Source organism: Mustelus asterias, unplaced genomic scaffold (assembly GCF_964213995.1).
Source record: "Mustelus asterias unplaced genomic scaffold, sMusAst1.hap1.1 HAP1_SCAFFOLD_1071, whole genome shotgun sequence".
NCBI classification, from domain to species: Eukaryota; Metazoa; Chordata; class Chondrichthyes; order Carcharhiniformes; family Triakidae; genus Mustelus; species Mustelus asterias.
The window spans coordinates 16,280-40,000 of NW_027591016.1; the positions used below are offsets into that span (position 1 = coordinate 16,280).

Genomic DNA, 23,721 nt, shown 5'->3' on the forward strand with positions numbered 1-23,721 from the left:
AGGATAGAGTCTAACGATGGAGTTAATACTCACTCCGTGCTCCGATCCCCGAGTATAGAGTCTAACGATGGAGTTAATACTCACTCCGTGCTCTCATTCCCGAGGATAGAGTCTAACGATGGAGTTAATACTCACTCCGTGCTCCGATCCCCGAGGATAGAGTCTAACGATGGAGTTAATACTCACTCCGTGCTCTGATCCCCGAGGATAGAGTCTAACGATGGAGTTAATACTCACTCCGTGTTCTGATCCCCGAGGATAGAGTCTAACGATGGAGTTAATACTCACTCCGTGCTCTCATTCCCGAGGATAGAGTCTAACGATGGAGTTAATACTCACTCCGTGCTCCGATCCCCGAGGATAGAGTCTAACGATGGAGTTAATACTCACTCCGTGCTCTCATTCCCGAGGATAGAGTCTAACGATGGAGTTAATACTCACTCCGTGCTCTGATCCCCGAGGGTAGAGTCTAACGATGGAGTTAATACTCACTCCGTGCTCCGATCCCCGAGGATAGAGTCTAACCATGGAGTTAATACTCACTCCGTGCTCTCATTCCCGAGGATAGAGTCTAACGATGGAGTTAATACTCACTCCGTGCTCTGATCCCCGAGGATAGAGTCTAACGATGGAGTTAACACTCACTCCGTGCTCTCATTCCCGACGATAGAGTCTAACGATGGAGTTAATACTCACTCCGTGCTCCGATCCCCGAGGATAGAGTCTAACGATGGAGTTAATACTCACTCCGTGCTCTGATCCCCGAGGATAGAGTCTAACGATGGAGTTAATACTCACTCCGTGCTCTGATCCCCGAGGATAGAGTCTAACGATGGAGTTAATACTCACTCCGTGCTCTCATTACCGAGGATAGAGTCTAACGATGGAGTTAATACTCACTCCGTGCTCCGATCCCCGAGGATAGAGTCTAACGATGGAGTTAATACTCACTCCGTGCTCTCATTCCCGAGGATAGAGTCTAACGATGGAGTTAATACTCACTCCGTGCTCTCATTCCCGAGGATAGAGTCTAACGATGGAGTTAATACTCACTCCGTGCTCCGATCCCCGAGGATAGAGTCTAACGATGGAGTTAATACTCACTCCGTGCTCCGATCCCCGAGGATAGAGTCTAACGATGGAGTTAATACTCACTCCGTGCTCTCATTCCCGAGGATAGAGTGTAACGATGGAGTTAATACTCACTCCGTGCTCCGATCCCCGAGGATAGAGTCTAACGATGGAGTTAATACTCACTCCGTGCTCTCATTCCCGAGGATAGAGTCTAACGATGGAGTTAATACTCACTCCGTGCTCTCATTCCCGAGGATAGAGTCTAACGATGGAGTTAATACTCACTCCGTGCTCTCATTCCCGAGGATAGAGTCTAACGATGGAGTTAATACTCACCTCGTGCTCTCATTCCCGAGGATAGAGTCTAACGATGGAGTTAATACTCACTCCGTGCTCTCATTCCCGAGGATAGAGTCTAACGATGGAGTTAATACTCACTCCGTGCTCTGATTCCCGAGGATAGAGTCTAACGATGGAGTTAATACTCACTCCGTGCTCTGATCCCCGAGGATAGAGTCTAACGATGGAGTTAACACTCACTCCGTGCTCCGATCCCCGAGGATAGAGTCTAACGATGGAGTTAATACACACTCCGTGCTCTCATTCCCGAGGATAGAGTCTAACGACGGAGTTAATACTCACTCCGTGCTCTCATTCCCGAGGATAGAGTCTAACGATGGAGTTAATACTCACTCCGTGCTCCGATCCCCGAGGATAGAGTCTAACGATGGAGTTAATACTCACTCCGTGCTCTCATTCCCGAGGATAGAGTCTAACGATGGAGTTAATACTCACTCCGTGCTCTGATCCCCGAGGATAGCGTCTAACGATGGAGTTAATACTCACTCCGTGCTCCGATTCCCGAGGATAGAGTCTAACGATGGAGTTAATACTCACTCCGTGCTCCGATCCCCGAGGATAGAGTCTAACGATAGAGTTAATACTCACTCCGTGCTCTCATTCCCGAGGATAGAGTCTAACGATGGAGTTAATACTCACTCCGTGCTCCGATCCCCGAGGATAGAGTCTAACGATGGAGTTAATACTCACTCCGTGCTCTCATTCCTGAGGATAGAGTCTAACGATGGAGTTAATACTCACTCCGTGCTCTGATCCCCGAGGATAGAGTCTAACGATGGAGTTAATACTCACTCCGTGCTCCGATCCCCGAGGATAGAGTCTAACGATGGAGTTAATACTCACTCCGTGCTCCGATCCCCGAGGATAGAGTCTAACGATGGAGTTAATACTCACTCCGTGCTCTGATCCCCGAGGATAGAGTCTAACGATGGAGTTAATACTCACTCCGTGCTCTCATTCCCGAGGATAGAGTCTAACGATGGAGTTAATACTCACTCCGTGCACTCATCCCCGAGGATAGAGTCTAACGATGGAGTTAATACTCACTCCGTGCTCCGATCCCCGAGGATAGAGTCTAACGATGGAGTTAATACTCACTCCGTGCTCCGATCCCCGAGGATAGAGTCTAACGATGGAGTTAATACTCACTCCGTGCTCTCATTCCCGAGGATAGAGTCTAACGATGGAGTTAACACTCACTCCGTGCTCTGATCCCCGAGGATAGAGTCTAACGATGGAGTTAATACTCACTCCGTGCTCCGATCCCCGAGGATAGAGTCTAACGATGGAGTTAATACTCACTCCGTGCTCTGATCCCCGAGGATAGAGTCTAACGATGGAGTTAATACTCACTCCGTGCTCTCATTCCCGAGGATAGAGTCTAACGATGGAGTTAATACTCACTCCGTGCTCTCATTCCCGAGGATAGAGTCTAACGATGGAGTTAATACTCACTCCGTGCTCTCATTCCCGAGGATAGAGTCTAACGATGGAGTTAATACTCACTCCGTGCTCTCATTCCCGAGGATAGAGTCTAACGATGGAGTTAATACTCACTCCGTGCTCTGATCCCCGAGGATAGAGTCTAACGATGGAGTTAATACTCACTCCGTGCTCTCATTCCCGAGGATAGAGTCTAACGATGGAGTTAATACTCACTCCGTGCTCTCATTCCCGAGGATAGAGTCTAACGATGGAGTTAATACTCACTCCGTGCTCTCATTCCCGAGGATAGAGTCTAACGATGGAGTTAATACTCACTCCGTGCTCTCATTCCCGAGGATAGAGTCTAACGATGGAGTTAATACTCACTCCGTGCTCTCATTCCCGAGGATAGAGTCTAACGATGGAGGTAATACTCACTCCGTGCTCTCATTCCCGAGGATAGAGTCTAACGATGGAGTTAATACTCACTCCGTGCTCCGATCCCCGAGGATAGAGTCTAACGATGGAGTTAATACTCACTCCGTGCTCCGATCCCCGAGGATAGAGTCTAACGATGGAGTTAATACTCACTCCGTGCTCTCATTCCCGAGGATAGAGTGTAACGATGGAGTTAATACTCACTCCGTGCTCTGATCCCCGAGGATAGAGTCTAACGATGGAGTTAATACTCACTCCGTGCTCTCATTCCCGAGGATAGAGTCTAACGATGGAGTTAATACTCACTCCGTGCTCTGATCCCCGAGGATAGAGTCTAACGATGGAGTTAATACTCACTCCGTGCTCCGATCCCCGAGGGTAGAGTCTAACGATGGAGTTAATACTCACTCCGTGCTCCGATCCCCGAGGATAGAGTCTAACGATGGAGTTAATACTCACTCCGTGCTCTCATTCCCGAGGATAGAGTCTAACGATGGAGTTAATACTCACTCCGTGCTCTCATTCCCGAGGATAGAGTCTAACGATGGAGTTAATACTCACCTCGTGCTCCGATCCCCGAGGATAGAGTCTAACGATGGAGTTAATACTCACTCCGTGCTCTCATTCCCGAGGATAGAGTCTAACGATGGAGTTAATACTCACTCCGTGCTCCGATCCCCGAGGATAGAGTCTAACGATGGAGTTAATACTCACTCCGTGCTCTCATTCCCGAGGATAGAGTCTAACGATGGAGTTAATACTCACTCCGTGCTCCGATCCCCGAGGATAGAGTCTAACGATGGAGTTAATACTCACTCCGTGCTCTCATTCCCTAGGAGAGTCTAACGATGGAGTTAATACTCACCTCGTGCTCTCATTCCCAAGGATAGAGTCTAACGATGGAGTTAACACTCACCTCGTGCTCAGATCTCCGAGGATAGAGTCTAACGATGGAGTTAATACTCACTCCGTGCTCTCATTCCCGAGGATAGAGTCTAACGATGGAGTTAATACTCACTCCGTGCTCTCATTCCCGAGGATAGAGTCTAACGATGGAGTTAATACTCACTCCGTGCTCTCATTCCCTAGGACAGAGTCTAACGATGGAGTTAATACTCACCTCGTGCTCTCATTCCCAAGGATAGAGTCTAACGATGGAGTTAACACTCACCTCGTGCTCTGATCTCCGAGGATAGAGTCTAACGATGGAGTTAACACTCACCTCGTGCTCTGATCTCCGAGGACAAAGTGAATCCAGCTCATCGAAAAAGATGACACAAGGTGCGGAGTTGCGTGCTCGCTGGAAGACCTGTCGCACTGCTCGCTCGCTCTCACCCACATACTGCAGTTACAACAGAAACATCAGTCAACAAGAGGACCACAGAATCATTACAAAATGCTGGGTTACAGGAACATCTCTCGCCTGTAAACACTGAGACTAGGATTTGGATAACACATTCTCTGGGCTGGAGCATCTCCAGCTTCTCCCACAGTGAGGAATCCTTCTCAAACCAAAACTCACTTCAGTCTGACATCTCACGTCAAATCCACCCAAAAATAATGGCTCAAATTCCCATCTGACGCTGCACTGTCAGCACTCAGGGAGTGCCGCACTGTCAGAGGGTCAGTACTGAGGGAGTGCTGCACTGTCAGAGGGTCAGTACTGAGGGAGTGCCGCACTGTAAGAGGGTCAGTACTGAGGGAGTGCCGCACTGTCAGAGGGTCAGTACTCAGGGAGTGCCGCACTGTCAGAGGGCCAGTACTGAGGGAGTGCCGCACTGTCAGAGGGTCAGTACTGAGGGAGTGCCGCACTGTCAGAGGGTCAGTACTGAGGGAGTGCCGCACTGTCAGAGGGTCAGTACTCAGGGAGTGCCGCACTGTCAGAGGGTCAGTACTGAGGGAGTGCCGCACTGTCAGAGGGTCAGTACTCAGGGAGTGCCGCACTGTCAGAGGGCCAGTACTGAGGGAGTGCCGCACTGTCAGAGGGTCAGTACTGAGGGAGTGCCGCACTGTCAGAGGGTCAGTACTGAGGGAGTGCCGCACTGTCAGAGGGTCAGTACTGAGGGAGTGCCGCACTGTCAGAGGGTCAGTACTGAGGGAGTGCTGCACTATCAGAGGGTCAGTACTGAGGGAGTGCTGCACTGTCAGAGGCTCAGTACTGAGGGAGTGCTGCACTGTCAGAGGGTCAGTACTGAGGGAGTGTCGCACTGTCAGAGGGTCAGGACTGAGGGAGTGCTGCACTGTCAGAGGGTCAGTACTGAGGGAGTGCCGCACTATCAGAGGGTCAGTACTGAGGGAGTGCTGCACTGTCAGAGGGTCAGTACTGAGGGAGTGTCGCACTGTCAGAGGGTCAGGACTGAGGGAGTGCTGCACTGTCAGAGGGTCAGTACTGAGGGAGTGCCGCACTATCAGAGGGTCAGTACTGAGGGAGTGTCGCACTGTCAGAAGGTCAGTACTGAGGGAGTGCTGCACTGTCAGAGGGTCAGTACTGAGGGAGTGCCGCACTATCAGAGGGTCAGTACTGAGGGAGTGCTGCACTGTCAGAGGGTCAGTACTGAGGGAGTGCTGCACTGTCAGAGGGTCAGTACTGAGGGAGTGCCGCACTGTCAGAGGGTCAGTACTGAGGGAGTGTCGCACTGTCAGAAGGTCAGTACTGAGGGAGTGCTGCACTGTCAGAGGGTCAGTACTGAGGGAGTGTCGCACTGTCAGAAGGTCAGTACTGAGGGAGTGCCGCACTGTCAGAGGGTCAGTACTGAGGGAGTGTCGCACTGTCAGAAGGTCAGTACTGAGGGAGTGTCGCACTGTCAGAGGGTCAGTACTGAGGGAGTGCCGCACTGTCAGAGGGTCAGTGCTGAGGGAGTGCTGCACTGTCAGAAGGTCAGTACTGAGGGAGTGCCGCACTGTCAGAGGGTCAGTACTGAGGGAGTGCCGCACTGTCAGAGGGTCAGTACTGAGGGAGTGCCGCATTGTCAGAGGGTCAGTACTGAGGGAGGGCTGCACTGTCAGAGGGTCAGTACTGAGGGAGTGCCGCACTGTCAGAGGGTCAGTACTGAGGGAGTGCCGCATTGTCAGAGGGTCAGTACTGAGGGAGTGTCGCACTGTCAGAGGGTCAGTTCCCAGGGAGTGCTGCACTGTCAGAGGGTCAGTGCTGAGGGAGTGCCGCACTGTCACAGGGTCAGTACTGAGGGAGTGCCGCACTGTCAGAGGGTCAGTGCTGAGGGAGTGCCGCACTGTCAGAGGGTCAGTACTGAGGGAGTGCCGCATTGTCAGAGGGTCAGTACTGAGGGAGTGCTGCACTGTCAGAGAGTCAGTACTGAGGGAGTGCCGCACTGTCAGAGGGTCAGTACTGAGGGAGTGCCGCACTGTCAGAGGGTCAGTACTGAGGGAGTGCTGCACTGTCAGAGGGTCAGTACTGAGGGAGTGCCGCATTGTCAGAGGGTCAGTACTGAGGGAGTGCCGCACTGTCAGAGGGTCAGTACTGAGGGAGTGCCGCACTGTCAGAGGGTCAGTACTGAGGGAGTGCCGCACTGTCAGAGGGTCAGTACTGAGGGAGTGCCGCACTGTCAGAGGGTCAGTACTGAGGGAGCGCTGCACTGTCAGAGGGTCAGTACTGAGGGAGTGTCGCACTGTCAGAGGGTCAGTGCTGAGGGAGTGTCGCACTGTCAGAGGGTCAGTGCTGAGGGAGTACTGCACTGTCAGAGGGTCAGTACTGAGGGAGCGCTGCACTGTCAGAGGGTCAGTTCCCAGGGAGTGCCGCACTGTCAGAGGGTCAGTACTGAGGGAGTGCTGCACTGTCAGAGGGTCAGTACTGAGGGAGTGCTGCACTGTCAGAGGGTCAGTACTCAGGGAGTGCCGCACTGTCAGAGGGTCAGTACTGAGGGAGTGCTGCACTGTCAGAGGGTCAGTACTGAGGGAGTGCCGCACTATCAGAGGGTCAGTACTGAGGGAGTGCTGCACTGTCAGAGGGTCAGTACTGAGGGAGTGTCGCACTGTCAGAGGGTCAGGACTGAGGGAGTGCTGCACTGTCAGAGGGTCAGTACTGAGGGAGTGTTGCACTGTCAGAGGGTCAGTACTGAGGGAGTGCTGCACTGTCAGAGGGTCAGTACTGAGGGAGTGCCGCACTGTCAGAGGGTCAGTACTGAGGGAGTGTCGCACTGTCAGAAGGTCAGTACTGAGGGAGTGCCGCACTGTCAGAGAGTCAGTACTGAGGGAGTGCCGCACTATCAGAGGGTCAGTACTGAGGGAGTGCCGCACTGTCAGAAGGTCAGTACTGAGGGAGTGCTGCACTGTCAGAGGGTCAGTACTGAGGGAGTGCTGCACTGTCAGAGGGTCAGTACTGAGGGAGTGCCGCACTGTCAGTGGGTCAGTACTGAGGGAGTGCTGCACTGTCAGAGGGTCAGTACTCAGGGAGTGCCGCACTGTCAGAGGGTCAGTACTGAGGGAGTGCTGCACTGTCAGAGGGTCAGTACTGAGGGAGTGCCGCACTATCAGAGGGTCAGTACTGAGGGAGTGCTGCACTGTCAGAGGGTCAGTACTGAGGGAGTGTCGCACTGTCAGAGGGTCAGGACTGAGGGAGTGCTGCACTGTCAGAGGGTCAGTACTGAGGGAGTGCCGCACTATCAGAGGGTCAGTACTGAGGGAGTGTCGCACTGTCAGAAGGTCAGTACTGAGGGAGTGCCGCACTATCAGAGGGTCAGTACTGAGGGAGTGCTGCACTGTCAGAGGGTCAGTACTGAGGGAGTGCTGCACTGTCAGAGGGTCAGTACTGAGGGAGTGCTGCACTGTCAGAGGGTCAGTACTGAGGGAGTGTCGCACTGTCAGAAGGTCAGTACTGAGGGAGTGCTGCACTGTCAGAGGGTCAGTACTGAGGGAGTGTCGCACTGTCAGAAGGTCAGTACTGAGGGAGTGTCGCACTGTCAGAAGGTCAGTACTGAGGGAGTGTCGCACTGTCAGAGGGTCAGTACTGAGGGAGTGCCGCACTGTCAGAGGGTCAGTGCTGAGGGAGTGCTGCCACACTGTCAGAGGGTCAGTACTGAGGGAGTGTCGCACTGTCAGAAGGTCAGTACTGAGGGAGTGCCGCACTGTCAGAGGGTCAGTACTGAGGGAGTGCCACACTGTCAGAAGGTCAGTACTGAGGGAGTGCCGCACTGTCAGAGGGTCAGTACTGAGGGAGTGCCGCACTGTCAGAGGGTCAGTACTGAGGGAGTGCCGCATTGTCAGAGGGTCAGTACTGAGGGAGGGCTGCACTGTCAGAGGGTCAGTACTGAGGGAGTGCCGCACTGTCAGAGGGTCAGTACTGAGGGAGTGCCGCATTGTCAGAGGGTCAGTACTGAGGGAGTGTCGCACTGTCAGAGGGTCAGTTCCCAGGGAGTGCTGCACTGTCAGAGGGTCAGTGCTGAGGGAGTGCCGCACTGTCACAGGGTCAGTACTGAGGGAGTGCCGCACTGTCAGAGGGTCAGTGCTGAGGGAGTGCCGCACTGTCAGAGGGTCAGTACTGAGGGAGTGCCGCATTGTCAGAGGGTCAGTACTGAGGGAGTGCTGCACTGTCAGAGAGTCAGTACTGAGGGAGTGCCGCACTGTCAGAGGGTCAGTACTGAGGGAGTGCCGCACTGTCAGAGGGTCAGTACTGAGGGAGTGCTGCACTGTCAGAGGGTCAGTACTGAGGGAGTGCCGCATTGTCAGAGGGTCAGTACTGAGGGAGTGCCGCACTGTCAGAGGGTCAGTACTGAGGGAGTGCCGCACTGTCAGAGGGTCAGTACTGAGGGAGTGCCGCACTGTCAGAGGGTCAGTACTGAGGGAGTGCCGCACTGTCAGAGGGTCAGTACTGAGGGAGCGCTGCACTGTCAGAGGGTCAGTACTGAGGGAGTGTCGCACTGTCAGAGGGTCAGTGCTGAGGGAGTGTCGCACTGTCAGAGGGTCAGTGCTGAGGGAGTACTGCACTGTCAGAGGGTCAGTACTGAGGGAGCGCTGCACTGTCAGAGGGTCAGTTCCCAGGGAGTGCCGCACTGTCAGAGGGTCAGTACTGAGGGAGTGCTGCACTGTCAGAGGGTCAGTACTGAGGGAGTGCTGCACTGTCAGAGGGTCAGTACTCAGGGAGTGCCGCACTGTCAGAGGGTCAGTACTGAGGGAGTGCTGCACTGTCAGAGGGTCAGTACAGAGGGAGTGCCGCACTGTCAGAGGGTCAGTATTGAGGGAGTGCCGCACTGTCAGAGGGTCAGTACTGAGGGAGTGCCGCACTGTCAGAGGGTCAGTACTGAGGGAGTGCCGCACAGTCAGAGGGTCAGTGCTGAGGGAGTGCCGCACAGTCAGAGGGTCAGTACTGAGGGAGTGCCGCACTGTCAGAGGGTCAGTACTGAGGGAGTGCCGCACTGTCAGACGGTCAGTACTGAGGGAGTGCCGCACTGTCAGAGGGTCAGTACTGAGGGAGTGCCGCACTGTCAGAGGGTCAGTGCTGAGGGAGTGCTGCACTGTCAGAGGGTCAGTGCTGAGTGAGTGCTGCACTGTCAAAGAACAAAGAACAGTACAGCACAGGAAACAAGCCCTTCGGCCCTCCAAGCCTGTGCCGCTCCTTGGTCCAACGAGACCATTCGTTTGTATCCCTCCATTCCCAGGCTGCTCATGTGACTATCCAGGTAAGTCTTAAACGATGTCAGCGTGCCTGCCTCCACCACCCTACTTGGCAGCGCATTCCAGGCCCCCACCACCCTCTGTGTAAAAAAGTCCCTCTGATATCTGAGTTATACTTCGCCCCTCTCACCTTGAGCCCGTGACCCCTCGTGATCGTCACCTCCGACCTGGGAAAAAGCTTCCCACTGTTCACCCTATCTATACCCTTCATAATCTTGTACACCTCTATTAGGTCTCTCCTCATTCTCCGTCTTTCCAGGGAGAACAAGTCCAGTTTACCCAATCTCTCCTCATAGCTAAGACCCTCCATACCAGGCAACATCCTGGTAAACCTTCGCTGCACTCTCTCTAACGCCTCCACGTCCTTCTGGTAGTGCGGCGACCAGAACTGGACGCAGTACTCCAAATGTGGCCTAACCAGCGTTCTATACAGCTGCATCATCAGACTCCAGCTTTTATACTCTATACCCCGTCCTATAAAGGCAAGCATACCATATGCCTTCTTCACCACCTTCTCCAGCTGTGCTGCCACCTTCAAGGATTTGTGGACTTGCACACCGAGGTCCCTCTGTGTTTCTATACTCTTGATGGCTCTGCCATTTATCGTATAGCTCCCCCCTACATTAGTTCTTCCAAAATGCATCACTTCACATTTATCTGGATTAAATTCCATCTGCCACCTCTCCGCCCAATTTTCCAGCCTATCTATATCCTGCTGTATTGCCCGACAATGCTCTTCGCTATCCGCAAGTCCAGCCATCTTCGTGTCATCCGCAAACTTGCTGATAACACCAGTTACACCTTCTTCCAAATAATTTATATATATCACAAATAGCAGAGGTCCCAGTACAGAGCCCTGCGGAACACCACTGGTCACAGACCTCCAGCCGGAAAAAGGCCCTTCGACTGCTACCCTCTGTCTCAAAGAACAAAGAGCAAAGAACAATACAGCACAGGAACAGGCCTTTCGGCCCTCCAAGCCCGCGCCGCTCCCCGGTCCAGGATTGAATCCTGAATCCAGGATCCCCGCCCAATTTTCCAGCCTATCTACATACTAATATCCTATCCACCGAGCTGTCCCTCACAGCTACGATGCTTTGTTCATTACAACCTATTAACTCACCCCCACCCCCCCATTCCAGACCATGTGATCTCCAGGGAGAGGCGAGGTCTCCTGTGGCCAAGCCAGTTTTCTACCCATCTAGCCACCTCTCCTTGTATCCCATGAGCCTTAACCGTCTTAACCAACCTGCCATGACGGAAATCCTCGTCTCTTCATTGGACACAGGTGAGGTGTCAAATGCCTTACTGAAATCCATATAGACGACATCCACGGCCCTTCCTTCATCAACCGTTTTTGTCACTTCCTCAAAAAACTCCACCAAATTTGTAAGGCACGACCTCCCTCTTACAAAACCATGCTGTCTGTCACGAATGAAATTGTTCCGTTCTAAATGCACATACATCCTGTCTCTAAGAATCCTCTCCAACAACTTCCCTACCACGGACGTCACGCTCACTGGCCTATAATTACCCGGGTTATCCCTGCTACCCTTCTTAAACAACGGGACCACATTCACTATCCTCCAATCCTCAGGGACCTCACCTGTGTCCAATGAAGAGACAAAGATTTCCGTCAGAGGCCCAGCAATTACATCTCTCGTCTCCCTGAGCAGTCGAGGATAGATGCCATCAGGCCCTGGGGCTTTGTCAGTTTTAATGTTACCTAAAAAACCTAACACTTCCTCCCTTGTGATGGAGATTCTCTCTAACGGGTCAACACCTCCCTCTGAGACACTCCCAGTCAACAAGTCCCTCTCCTTCGTGAATACCGATGCAAAGTATTCATAGAAACAAAGAAAAACTACAGCACAAACAGGCCCTTCGGCCCCACAAGTTGTGCCGAACACATCCCTACCTTCTAGACCTACCTATAACCCTCCATCCTATTAAGCTCCATGTACTCATCCAGGAGTCTCTTAAAAGACCCTATTGAGTTCGCCTCCACCACCACTGATGGCAGCCGATTCCACTCGCCCACCATCCTCTGTGTGAAAAACTTCCCCCCAACATCTCCCCTGTACCTACCCCCCAGCACCTTAAACCTGTGTCCTCTCGTAGCAGACATTTCCACCCTGGGAAAAAGCCTCTGAGAGTCCACCCAGTCTATGCCTCTCAACATCTTATATACCTCTATTAGGTCTCCTCTCATCCTACGCCTCTCCAAGGAGAAAAGACCGAGCTCCCTCAGTCTATCCTCATAAGGCATGCCACACAATCCAGGCAACATCCTTGTAAATCTCCTCTGCACCCTTTCAATCTTTTCCACATCCTTCCTATAGTGAGGCGACCAGAACTGAGCACAGTACTCCAAGTGGGGTCTGACGAGGGTCTTATATAGCTGCATCATTATCCCCGGACTCCAAAACTCAATCCCTTGATTGATAAAGGCCAGCACACCATACGCCTTCTTAACCACCTCCACCACCTGCGGGGCCGATTTTAGAGTCCTATGGACCCGGACCCCAAGGCCCTTCTGATCCTCTACAGTACTAAGAGTCTTTCCCTTAATACTGTACTCCTTCATCCCATTTGACCTGCCAAAATGGACCACTACGCATTTATCTGGGTTGAAGTCCATCTGCCACTTGTCTGCCCAGTCTTGCATCCTATCTATGTCCCTCTGTAATTTCTGACATCCCTCCAGACTGTCCACAACCCCACCAACCTTCATGTCGTCGGCAAACTTACCAACCCATCCCTCCACTTCCTCATCCAGGTCATTTATGAAAATGACAAACAGCAAGGGTCCCAGAACAGATCCCTGGGGAACACCACTGGTGACCGACGTCCATTTAGAAAAAGACCCATCTATACACACTCTCTGCCTCCTTTGGGCAAGCCAGTTCTGGATCCACAGGGCATCAGCCCCTTGGATCCCATGCCCTCTCACTTTTTCGAGAAGCCTTGCATGGGGGACCTTATCGAACGACTTGCTAAAATCCATATAAACCACATCTACCGCTTTCCCTTCGTCAATGTGTTTAGTCACATTTTTGAAGAACTCCACCAGGCTCGTAAGGCACGATCTGCCCTTGACAAAGCCATGCTGAGTATTCTTGAGCATACTAAACCTCTCTAAATGCTCATAAATCTTGTCCCTCAGGATCTTCTCCATCAGTTTACCAACCACTGAGGTTAGACTCAGCGGTCGGTAATTACCTGGGCTATCCCTATTCCCCTTCTTGAAAATAGGAACCACATCCGCAATCCTCCAATCCTCCGGCACCTCTCCCGTCTCCATCAACGACGCAAAGATCATCGCCAGAGGCTCTGCAATCTCTTCCCTCGCCTCCCACAGTAACCTGGGGTACATCCCATCCGGACCCGGCGACTTATCTATCTTGATGCCATTCAAAGATTCCAGCACAACCTCTTTGTTAAAGTCCACATACTCAATCCTTTCAGTCCACCGCAAGCCCACAGTACATCCACCCAGGTCCTTCTCCTCTGTGAAAACCGAGGCAAAGTACTCATTCAGCACCTCTGCCATTTCTACTGGTTCCGTACAGACTTTCCCGCCTTCACCTTTTATAGGCCCTATTCCTTCACGTCTCATCCTTTTACTCTTCACATATTTATAGAACGCCTTAGGGTTTTCCTTAATCCTACCTGCCAAGGCCTTCTCGTGACCCCTTCTGGCTCTCCTAATTTCCTTATTTAGTCCCTTCCTACAAGCCGTATTTTCTTCTAAATCCCTATCTTCGCCAAGCTCTCTGAACCTTTTGTATGCTTTCCTTTTCTTCTCGACTAGGTCCCGCACAGCTTTCGTGCACCACGGTTCCTTTAACCTACCAACTCCTCCCTGTCTGCTCGGAACGCTGTCCTGTAGAACTCTAGACAGACATTCCTTGAAAAACTGCCACCTCTCTTCAGTACATTTCCCCGAGAATACCTCCTTCCAATTTACTCCTCTAATTCGCTGCCTTATGTCTTCATATTTCCCCTTAATCCATATAAACGCTTTCCGAGCTTGCCTGATCCTCTCTTTTTCCAATGCAAGCATAAAGGAGATAGAGTTATGATCGCTATCCCCAAGATGCTCTCCCACTGAGAGATCTGACACCTGTCCAGGCTCATTGGTCAGTATCAGATCGAGTACAGCCTCTCCTCTTGTAGGCTTGTCCACATGCTGTGTCAGGAAACCCTCCTGAACACACCTAACGAACTCCTCCCCATCCAATCTCCGATTCATTTAGGATCTCCCCTATTCCCTTGGGTTCTAAGCATAATTCCCCTCCTTTGTCCCTGAGAGGTCCGACTTTTTCCCTGACAACTCTTTTGTTCCTAACATATGAATAAAATGCCTTAGGATTCTCCTTAATCCTGTCTGCCAAGAACATTTCGTGACCTCTTTTTGCCCTTCTAACTCCCCGTTCGAGTTCTTTCCTACTCTCTCTCTATTCCTCCAGAGCTCCATCTGTTTTCAGTTGCCTGGACCTAACGTATGCTTCTCTTTTCTTTTTGATCAGATCCTCAATTTCCCTGGTTATCCACGGCTCTCGAATCCTACCTTTCCTATCTTTCCTTTTTACAGGCACATGCCTATCCTGCAGCCTTATCAACTGTTCCTTAAAAGACTCCCACATGCCAGACGTGGACTTACCCCCAAACAGCCTCTCCCAATCAACATCCACCAATTCCTGCCTAATCCGGCTATAGTCAGCCTTCCCCCAATTTAGCACCCTACCCTTAGGACAACACTCATCCTTGTCCATTACTATCCTAAAGTTAACAGAGTTGTGGTCACTATTTGCCACATGTTCCCCTACCGAAACTTTGGTGACCTGACCGGGCTTATTTCCCAGAACTAGGTCCAGTATAGCCCCCTCTCTAGTCGGGCTATCTACATACTGTTCCAAAGAACCTTCCAGTACGCATTTTATAAATTCCTCCCCATCCAGACCCCCAGCCCTAAGCACTTTCCAGTCTGTGCCAGGGAAATTGAAGTCTCCCACTACAACAACTCTATTTTTTCTGCACATATCCAGAATCTCCTGACATATCCGTTCCTCCACTTCCCGTGGGCTGTTGGGTGGTCTGTAGTACACCCCCAGCATAGTGACTGCACCCTTCCTGTTTCTGAGTTCCACCCACAGCGACTCAGTACATGACCCCTCTAAATTGTCCACCCTCTGCACCGCTGTAATATGCTCCCTAACTAATACCGCTACTCCCCCACCTTTATTAGCCCCTCCTCTGTCTCGCCTAAAACACTTATACCCCGGAATATTCAGCTGCCAGTCCTGTCCTTCTTTTAACCAAGTTTCCGTCACCGCAACCACATCCAAATTCCACACAAGCATTAAGGCCCTAAGTTCGTCTGTTTTACCCGTTACACTCCTCGCATTGAACATAGAACATAGAACATAGAACATTACAGCGCAGAACAGGCCCTTCGGCCCACGATGTTGCACCGACCAGTTAAAAAAAAAACTGTGACCCTCCAACCTAAACCAATTTCTTTTCGTCCATGAACCTATCTACGGATCTCTTAAACGCCCCCAAACTAGGCGCATTTACTACTGATGCTGGCAGGGCATTCCAATCCCTCACCACCCTCTGGGTAAAGAACCTACCCCTGACATCGGTTCTATAACTACCCCCCCTCAATTTAAAGCCATGCCCCCTCGTGCTGGATTTCTCCATCAGAGGAAAAAGGCTATCACTATCCACCCTATCTAAACCTCTAATCATCTTATATGTTTCAATAAGATCCCCTCTTAGCCGCCGCCTTTCCAGCGAAAACAATCCCAAATCCCTCAGCCTCTCCTCATAGGATCTCCCCTCCATACCAGGCAACATCCTGGTAAACCTCCTCTGCACCCTCTCCAAAGCCTCCACATCCTTCCTGTAATGTGGGGACCAGAACTGCACACAGTACTCCAAGTGCGGCCGCACCAGAGTTGTGTACAGTTGCAACATAACGCTACGACTCCTAAATTCAATCCCCCTACCAATAAACGCCAAGACACCATATGCCAGTCAGATGCACTCCAGACCTCCAGGCCCAGTCAGGTCCTCCTCCTCCAGAGTGCTCCTCTTCTTAGCTAGCCTTGCCCTGGCCCCCAGCTCAACCCCAGCCTCAGTATTTACTGACCTCCTGTTTTGATCCCCACCCCCCTGCCACACTAGTTTAAATCCTGCCGAAACACTCTAGCAAAACTCCCAGCCAGGATATTTGCTCCCTTCCAGTTAAGGTGTAACCCATCCTTTCCATACAGGTGCCGTCCTCTCATGAAGACTTCCCAATGATCTATGAATTTGAAACCCTCCCTCTTGCACCAGTCCTTTAGCCACGTGTTCAATTGTAGAATCTCCCTGTTCCTGGCCTCACTAGCACTAGGCACTGGGAGCAGTCCAGAGATTGCTACCCTAGAGGCCTTATTTTTTAGCCTAGCACCCATCTCTCTGAATTGCTCTCGTATGACGCCCCTGCTCTTTCTACCTACGTCATTTTCACCAATGTGTCCAATTACATCTGTTTGATTACCTTCCCTTTTTAATATGCTTCCTACCCCCTCGGAGACATCCAGTACCCCGGCACCAGGGAGGCAGACTGCTATCCTGGAGTCTCATTCGCGCCCACGGAACCGCCTGTCCATGCCTCTAACCATCGCATCCCTCACCACTATTTCTCTCCTAATCCCCTTCTTTCCCTTCTGGGTCTCTGAGGGTCAGTACTGAGGGAGCACTGCACTGTCAGAGGGTCAGTGCTGAGGGAGTGCCGCACTGTCAGAGGGTCAGTACTGAGGGAGTGCCGCACTGTCAGAGGGTCAGTACTGAGGGAGTGCCGCACTGTCAGAGGGTCAGTGCTGAGGGAGTGCCGCACTGTCAGAGGGTCAGTACTGAGGGAGTGCCGCACTGTCAGAGGGTCAGTACTGAGGGAGTGCCGCACTGTCAGAGGGTCAGTGCTGAGGGAGTGCCGCACTGTCAGAGGGTCAGTGCTGAGGGAGCACTGCACTGTCAGAGGGTCAGTGCTGAGGGAGTGCCGCACTGTCAGAGGGTCAGTACTGAGGGAGTGCCGCACTGTCAGAGGGTCAGTACTGAGGGAGTGCCGCACTGTCAGAGGGTCAGTGCTGAGGGAGTGCCGCACTGTCAGAGGGTCAGTACTGAGGGAGTGCCGCACTGTCAGAGGGTCAGTACTGAGGGAGTGCCGCACTGTCAGAGGGTCAGTGCTGAGGGAGTGCCGCACTGTCAGAGGGTCAGTACTGAGGGAGTGCCGCACTGTCAGAGGGTCAGTACTGAGGGAGTGCCGCACTGTCAGAGGGTCAGTGCTGAGGGAGTGCCGCACTGTCAGAGGGTCAGTGCTGAGGGAGCACTGCACTGTCAGAGGGTCAGTGCTGAGGGAGCGCCGCACTGTCAGAGGGTCAGTACTGAGGGAGTGCCGCACTGTCAGAGGGTCAGTACTGAGGGAGTGCCGCACTGTCAGAGGGTCAGTGCTGAGGGAGTGCCGCACTGTCAGAGGGTCAGTACTGAGGGAGTGCCGCACTGTCAGAGGGTCAGTACTGAGGGAGTGCTGCACTGTCAGAGGGTCAGTGCTGAGGGAGCACTGCACTGTCAGAGGGTCAGTGCTGAGGGAGTGCCGCACTGTCAGAGGGTCAGTACTGAGGGAGTGCCGCACTGTCAGAGGGTCAGTACTGAGGGAGTGCCGCACTGTCAGAGGGTCAGTACTGAGGGAGTGCCGCACTGTCAGAGGGTCAGTACTGAGGGAGTGCCGCACTGTCAGAGGGTCAGTACTGAGGGAGTGCCGCACTGTCAGAGAGTCAGTACTGAGGGAGTGCCGCACTGTCAGAGAGTCAGTACTGAGGGAGTGCCGCACTGTCAGAGGGTCAGTACTGAGGGAGCGCCGCACTGTCAGAGAGTCAGTACTGAGGGAGTGCCGCACTGTCAGAGGGTCAGTACTGAGGGAGCGCCGCACTGTCAGAGGGTCAGTACTGAGGGAGTGCCGCACTATCAGAGGCTCAGTACTGAGGGAGTGCTGCACTGTCAGAGGGTCAGTACTGAGGGAGTGCCGCACTGTCAGAGGGTCAGTACTGAGGGAGTGCCGCACTGTCAGAGGGTCAGTACTGAGGGAGTGCCGCACTGTCAGAGGGTCAGTACTGAGGGAGTGCCGCACTGTCAGAGGGTCAGTACTGAGGGAGTGCCGCACTGTCAGAGGGTCAGTTCCCAGGGAGTGCTGCACTGTCAGAGGGTCAGTACTGAGGGAGTGCCGCACTGTCAGAGGGTCAGTACTGAGGGAGTGCCGCACTGTCAGAGGGTCAGTACTGAGGGAGTGCTGCAGTGTCAAAAGTACCATGCATGAACTATGAATGCGCGCATGTGTGTGTGTGCATAGAACATAGAACAGTACAGCACAGAACAGGCCCTTCGGCCCACGATGTTGTGCCGAGCTTTATCTGAAACCAAGATCAAGCTATCCCACTCCCTATCATCCTGGTGTGCTCCATGTGCCTATCCAATAACCGCTTAAATGTTCCTAAAGTGTCTGACTCCACTATCACTGCAGGCAGTCCATTCCACACCCCAACCACTCTCTGCGTAAAGAACCTACCTCTGATATCCTTCCTATATCTCCCACCATGAACCCTATAGTTATGCCCCCTTGTAATAGCTCCATCCACCCGAGGAAATAGTCTTTGAACGTTCACTCTATCTATCCCCTTCATCATTTTATAAACCTCTGTTAAGTCTCCCCTCAGCCTCTTCCGCTCCAGAGAGAACATGCGTGTGTCTGTGCGCGCGCGCATGTGTGTGTGTTGGTGTGCGCATGTGTGTTTCTGTGAGCGCGCACATGTGCGTGTCTGTGAGCGCGCACATGTGCGTGTCTGTGAGCGCGCATGCGTGTGTCTGCGAGCGCGCATGCGTGTGTCTGCGAGCGCGCATGCGTGTGTCTGCGAGCGCGCATGCGTGTGTCTGCGAGCGCGCATGCGTGTGTCTGCGAGCGCGCATGCGTGTGTCTGCGAGCGCGCATGCGTGTGTCTGTGAGCGCGCATGCGTGTGTCTGCGAGCGGCATGCGCGTGTCTGTGAGCGCGCATGCGTGTGTCTGCGAGCGCGCGCATGCGTGTGTCTGCGAGCGCGCGCATGCGTGTGTCTGTGAGCACGCGCATGCGTGTGTCTGTGAGCGCGCGCATGCGTGTGCCTGAGGGTGCGCATGCGTGTCTGTGATCGCGCGCATGCGTGTGTCTGTGTGCGCGCATGTGCGTGTCTTTGTGTGTGCGCATTTGTGTGTCCGTGAGCGCGCGCATGCGTGTGTCTGTGAGCGTGTGCATGCCTGTGCCTGTGCATGTGCCTGCGACTGTGCGTGTGCCTGTGTGTGTGCATGTGTCTGTGCGTGTGTCTGTGCCTGTGTGTGTGCCTGTGTGTGTGCCTGTGTGTGTGCGTGTCTGTGCGTGTGTCTGTGCGTGTGTCTGTGCCTGTGTCTGTGCGTGTGTCTGTGCCTGTGTGTGTGCCTGTGTGTGTGCGTGTCTGTGCGTGTGTCTGTGCCTGTGTCTGTGCCTGTGTCTGTGCCTGTGTGTGTACGTGTCTGTGCATGTGTCTGTGCCTGTGCCTATGTCTATGTGCGCACCTGTGCATGTGTCCGTGTGTGTACCTGTGTGTGTGCTTATGTCTGTGCGTGTGCCTGTGCGTGTGCCTGTGTCCGTGTGTGTACCTGTGTCTGTGCGTGTGCCTGTGTCTGTGCATGTGCGTGTGTCTGTGTGTGTGCCTGTGCTTGTGTCTGTGCCTATGTCTATGCATATGCGTGTGCCTATGTCTATGCATGTGCGTGTGTCTTTGTGTGCCTGTATCTGTGCGTGTGTCTGTGCTTATGTCTGTGCGTGTGCTTGTGTCTGTGCGTGTGCCTGTGCGTGTGCCTGTGTCTGTGGATGTGCTTCTGTGTGTGTGCATGTGTCTGTGCATGTGTCTGTGCGTGTGTCTGTGCGTGTGTCTGTGCGTGTGCCTGTGTCCGTGTGTGTGCCTGTGTCCATGTGTGTACCTGTGTCTGTGCGTGTGCCTGTGTCTGTGCGTGTGCCTGTGTCTGTGCGTGTGCTTCTGTGCGTGTGCGTGTGTCTGTGCGTGTGCCTGTGTCTGTGTGTGCGCGTGTGCCTGTGTCTGTGCTTGTGTCTGTGCGTGTGTCTGTGTGTGTGCCTGTGCTTGTGTCTGTGCCTATATCTATGCATGTGCGTGTGTGTGCATGTGTCTGTGCGTGTGCTTGTGTTTGTGTGTGCCTGTGTCTGTGCCTGTGTCTGTGCGTGTGCTTCTGTGTGTGTGCCTGTGTCTGTGTGTGTGCCTGTGTCTGTGTGTGTGCCTGTGTCTGTGTGTGCCTGTGTCTGTGTGTGCGCGTGTGCCTGTGTCTGTGTGTGTGCCTGTGTGTGTGTGTGTGTGCTTCTGTGTGTGTGCCTGTGCCTGTGTCTGTGTGTGTGCCTGTGTGTGTGTGTGTGTGTGTGCTTCTGTGTGTGTGCGCCTGTGTCTGTGCGTGTGCTTCTGTGTGTGTGCCTGTGTCTGTGCCTGTGCCTGTGTCTGTGTGTGTGCCTGTGTCTGTGTGTGCGCGTGTGCCTGTGTCTGTGTGTGTGCCTGTGTGTGTGCTTGTGTCTGTGCGTGTGCCTGTGTGTGTGCCTGTGTCTGTGCGTGTGCCTGTGTCTGTGTGTGTGTGCTTCTGTGTGTGTGCCTGTGCTTGTGTCTGTGCCTATGTCTATGCATGTGCGTGTGTGTGCATGTGTCTGTGCGTGTGCTTGTGTTTGTGTGTGCCTGTGTCTGTGCTTGTGTCTGTGCCTGTGCTTGTGTCTGTGTGTGTGCTTGTGTCTGTGCGTCTGCTTCTGTGCGTGTGCCTGTGTGTGTGTGCGCGTGTGCCTGTGCCTGTGTGTGTGCTTGTGTCTGTGCGTGTGCCTGTGTCTGTGCGTGTGCTTCTGTGCGTGTCTCTGTGTGTGCGCGTGTGCCTGTGTCTGTGCTTGTGTCTGTGCGTGTGCTTGTGTCTGTGCGTGTGCTTGTGTCTGTGCGTGTGCTTGTGCGTGTGCTTGTGTCTGTGCGTGTGCTTGTGCGTGTGCTTGTGTCTGTGCGTGTGCTTGTGCGTGTGCTTGTGTCTGTGCGTGTGCTTGTGCTTGTGTCTGTGCGTGTGCATGTGTCTGTATGTGTGCGTGTGCCTGTGTCTGTGCGTGTGTCTGTATGTGTGCGTGTGCCTGTGTGTGCGCCTGTGTGTGCGTGTGCCTGTGTGTGCGCCTGTGTGTGCGTGTGCCTGTGCGTGCGCCTGTGTGTGCGCCTGTGCGTGTCTGTGCGTGTGCCTGTGCATGTGCCTGTGCATGTGCGTGTGTCTGTGCGTGTGCTTGTGTCTGTGCGTGTGCCTGTGCGTGTGCCTGTGTGTGTGCTTGTGTGTGTGTGTGTGCCTGTCTGTGCTTGTGTCTGTGCGTGTGCTTGTGTTGTCTGTGTGCCTGTGCGTGTGCTTGTGTCTGTGCGTGTGCCTGTGTCTGTGTGTTTGCGTGTGTCTGTGCCTATGTCTATGCGTGTGCCTGTGTCTGTGTGTGTGCCTGTGCGTGTGCCTGTGTCTGTGCGTGTGCCTGTGCGTGCGCCTGTGTCTGTGCGTGTGCCTGTGTCTGTGTGTTTGCGTGTGTCTGTGCCTATGTCTATGCGTGTGCCTGTGTCTGTGTGTGTGCCTGTGCGTGTGCGTGCGCCTGTGTCTGTGTGTGTGTGTGCCTGTGCGTGTGCCTGTGCGTGTGCTTGTGTCTGTGCGTGTGCTTGTGTCTGTGCGTGTGCCTGTGCGTGCCCGTGTCTGTGCGTGTGCCCGTGTCTGTGCATGTCTGTGTGTGTGCCTGTGCGTGTGCTTGTGTCTGTGCGTGTGCCTGTGTCCATGTGTGTCTGTGCGTGTGCCTGTGCTTGTGCTTGTGTCTGTGTGTGTGCCTGTGCGTGTGCTTGTGTCTGTGCGTGTGCCTGTGTCCATGTGTGTCTGTGCGTGTGCCTGTGCGTGCGCCTGTGTCTGTGCTGCTTCACAGCTCCAGGGTCCTGGGTTCGATTCCCGGCTCGGGTCACTGTCTGTGTGGAGTTTGCACATTCTCCTCGTGTCTGCGTGGGTTTCCTCCGGGTGCTCCGGTTTCCTCCCACAGTCCAAAGATGTGCGGGTTAGGTTGATTGGCTATGCTGAAAATTGCCCCTTAGAGTCCTGAGATGTGTAGGTTAGAGGGATTAGTGGGTAAAATGTGTGGGGGTAGGGCCTGGGTGGGATTGTGGTCGGTGCAGACTCGATGGGCCGAATGGCCTCTTTCTGTACTGTAGGGTTTCTATGATTCTATGATTTCTATGAGTGTGCTTGTGTCTGTGTGTGTGCCTGTGCTTGTGTCTGTGCGTGTGCGTGTGCCCGTGTCTGTGCGTGTGCCTGTGCGTGTCTGTGTGCGTGCCTGTGCGTGTGCTTGTGTCTGTGCGTGTGCCTGTGTCCATGTGTGTCTGTGCGTGTGCCTGTGTGTGTGCCTGTGCATCTGCGTGTGCCTCTGCGTGTGCCTGTGCGTGTGCCTGTGCGTGTGCCTGTGCGTGTGCCTGTGCGTGTGCCTGTGCATGTGCGTGTGTCTGTGTGTGTGCCAGTGTCTGTGCGTGTGCCTGTGTGTGCGCCTGTGCGTGTGCTTGTGTCTGTGCATGTGTGTGTGCCTGTGTCTGTGCGTGTGCCTGTGTCCATGTGTGTCTGTGCGTGCCTGTGTCTGTGCGTGTGCGTGTGTCTGTGCCTGTGTCTGTGCATGTGTCTGTGTGTGTGCCTGTGTCTGTGCGTGTGCCTGTGCGTGTGCCTGTGTCTGTGCGTGTGCCTGTGTCTGTGCCTGTGCCTGTGTCTGTGCCCGTGTCTGTGCGTGTGCCCGTGTCTGTGCGTGTGCGTGTGCCTGTGCGTGTGCGTGTGCGTGTGCCTGTGTCCATGTGTGTCTGTGCCTGTGTCTGTGCGTGTGCCTGTGTCCATGTGTGTGTGTGCCTGTGTCTGTGCGTGTGCCTGTGTCCATGTGTGTCTGTGCGTGTGCGTGTGGTCTGGGGTAACAAACTCCAATCGAGGAGCCCTCAGTTTCTGAGCTGAGATTGGGATACTCTGCAGATCCAGTGAAGCAACATCACACTCACCATGTTTAACAGCTCCGGGCCCTTCACAGAAATAAAATTCAGCCCAGACTCATTCGCAACAGCCTAAAAAGACAAATATGGAACAAGCAATCAATGTAAGCAACAGGAGTTAGCCATTCAGCCCATCGAGCCTGCTCCAACATTCAATACTATCCACTTCAACACCTTCTCCCCACATTCCACACACATCTCTTTCTGTCACTGCCATTTACAAATCTCTCACTCTGGACTTGAAACTTTGATTTGATGGATTATTGTCACGTGGATTAATGTACAGTGAAAGGTATTGTTTCTTGCGCGCGATATAGACAAAGCATAAAGGTTCATAGAGCACAAAGGGGAGAAGGAAAGGAGACGGTGCAGAAGGGTTGCTGAAAGTGAGAGGATCAACTTAGTGCGAGGTAGGTCCATTCAAAAATCTGACAGCAGCAGGGAAGAAGCTGCTCGAGTTGGTTGGTACGTGATCAGAATTTTGCATCTTTTTCCCGAAGGAAGAAGGTGGAAGAGAGAATGTCCGGGGTGCATGGGGTCCTTAATTATGCTGGTTGCTTTGCCGAGGCAGCGGGAAGTGTAGACAGAGTCAGTGGATGGGAGGCTGGTTTGCGTGATGGATTGGACTACATTCACGACCTTTTGTAGTTCCTTGCGGTCTTGGGCAGATCAGGAGCCATACC

General features: G+C 53.3%; 1 protein-coding gene across 1 annotated transcript in view; it reads right to left on the reverse strand.

Annotated features, from left to right (window-relative positions):
• Positions 1 to 23,721, reverse strand: part of LOC144487832 (nuclear valosin-containing protein-like) — a gene marked incomplete at its 3' end in the record, with an annotated part of 118,302 nt that overhangs the window by 16,217 nt on the left and 78,364 nt on the right. Inside the window, exons 9-10 of the mRNA XM_078205906.1 lie at positions 23,048 to 23,110; positions 4,520 to 4,639 (exon numbers count right to left, since the gene is read on the reverse strand). Of these exons, the coding sequence (XP_078062032.1) occupies positions 4,520 to 4,639; positions 23,048 to 23,110 (183 nt within the window). The remainder of the gene's footprint in view (positions 1 to 4,519; positions 4,640 to 23,047; positions 23,111 to 23,721) is intronic.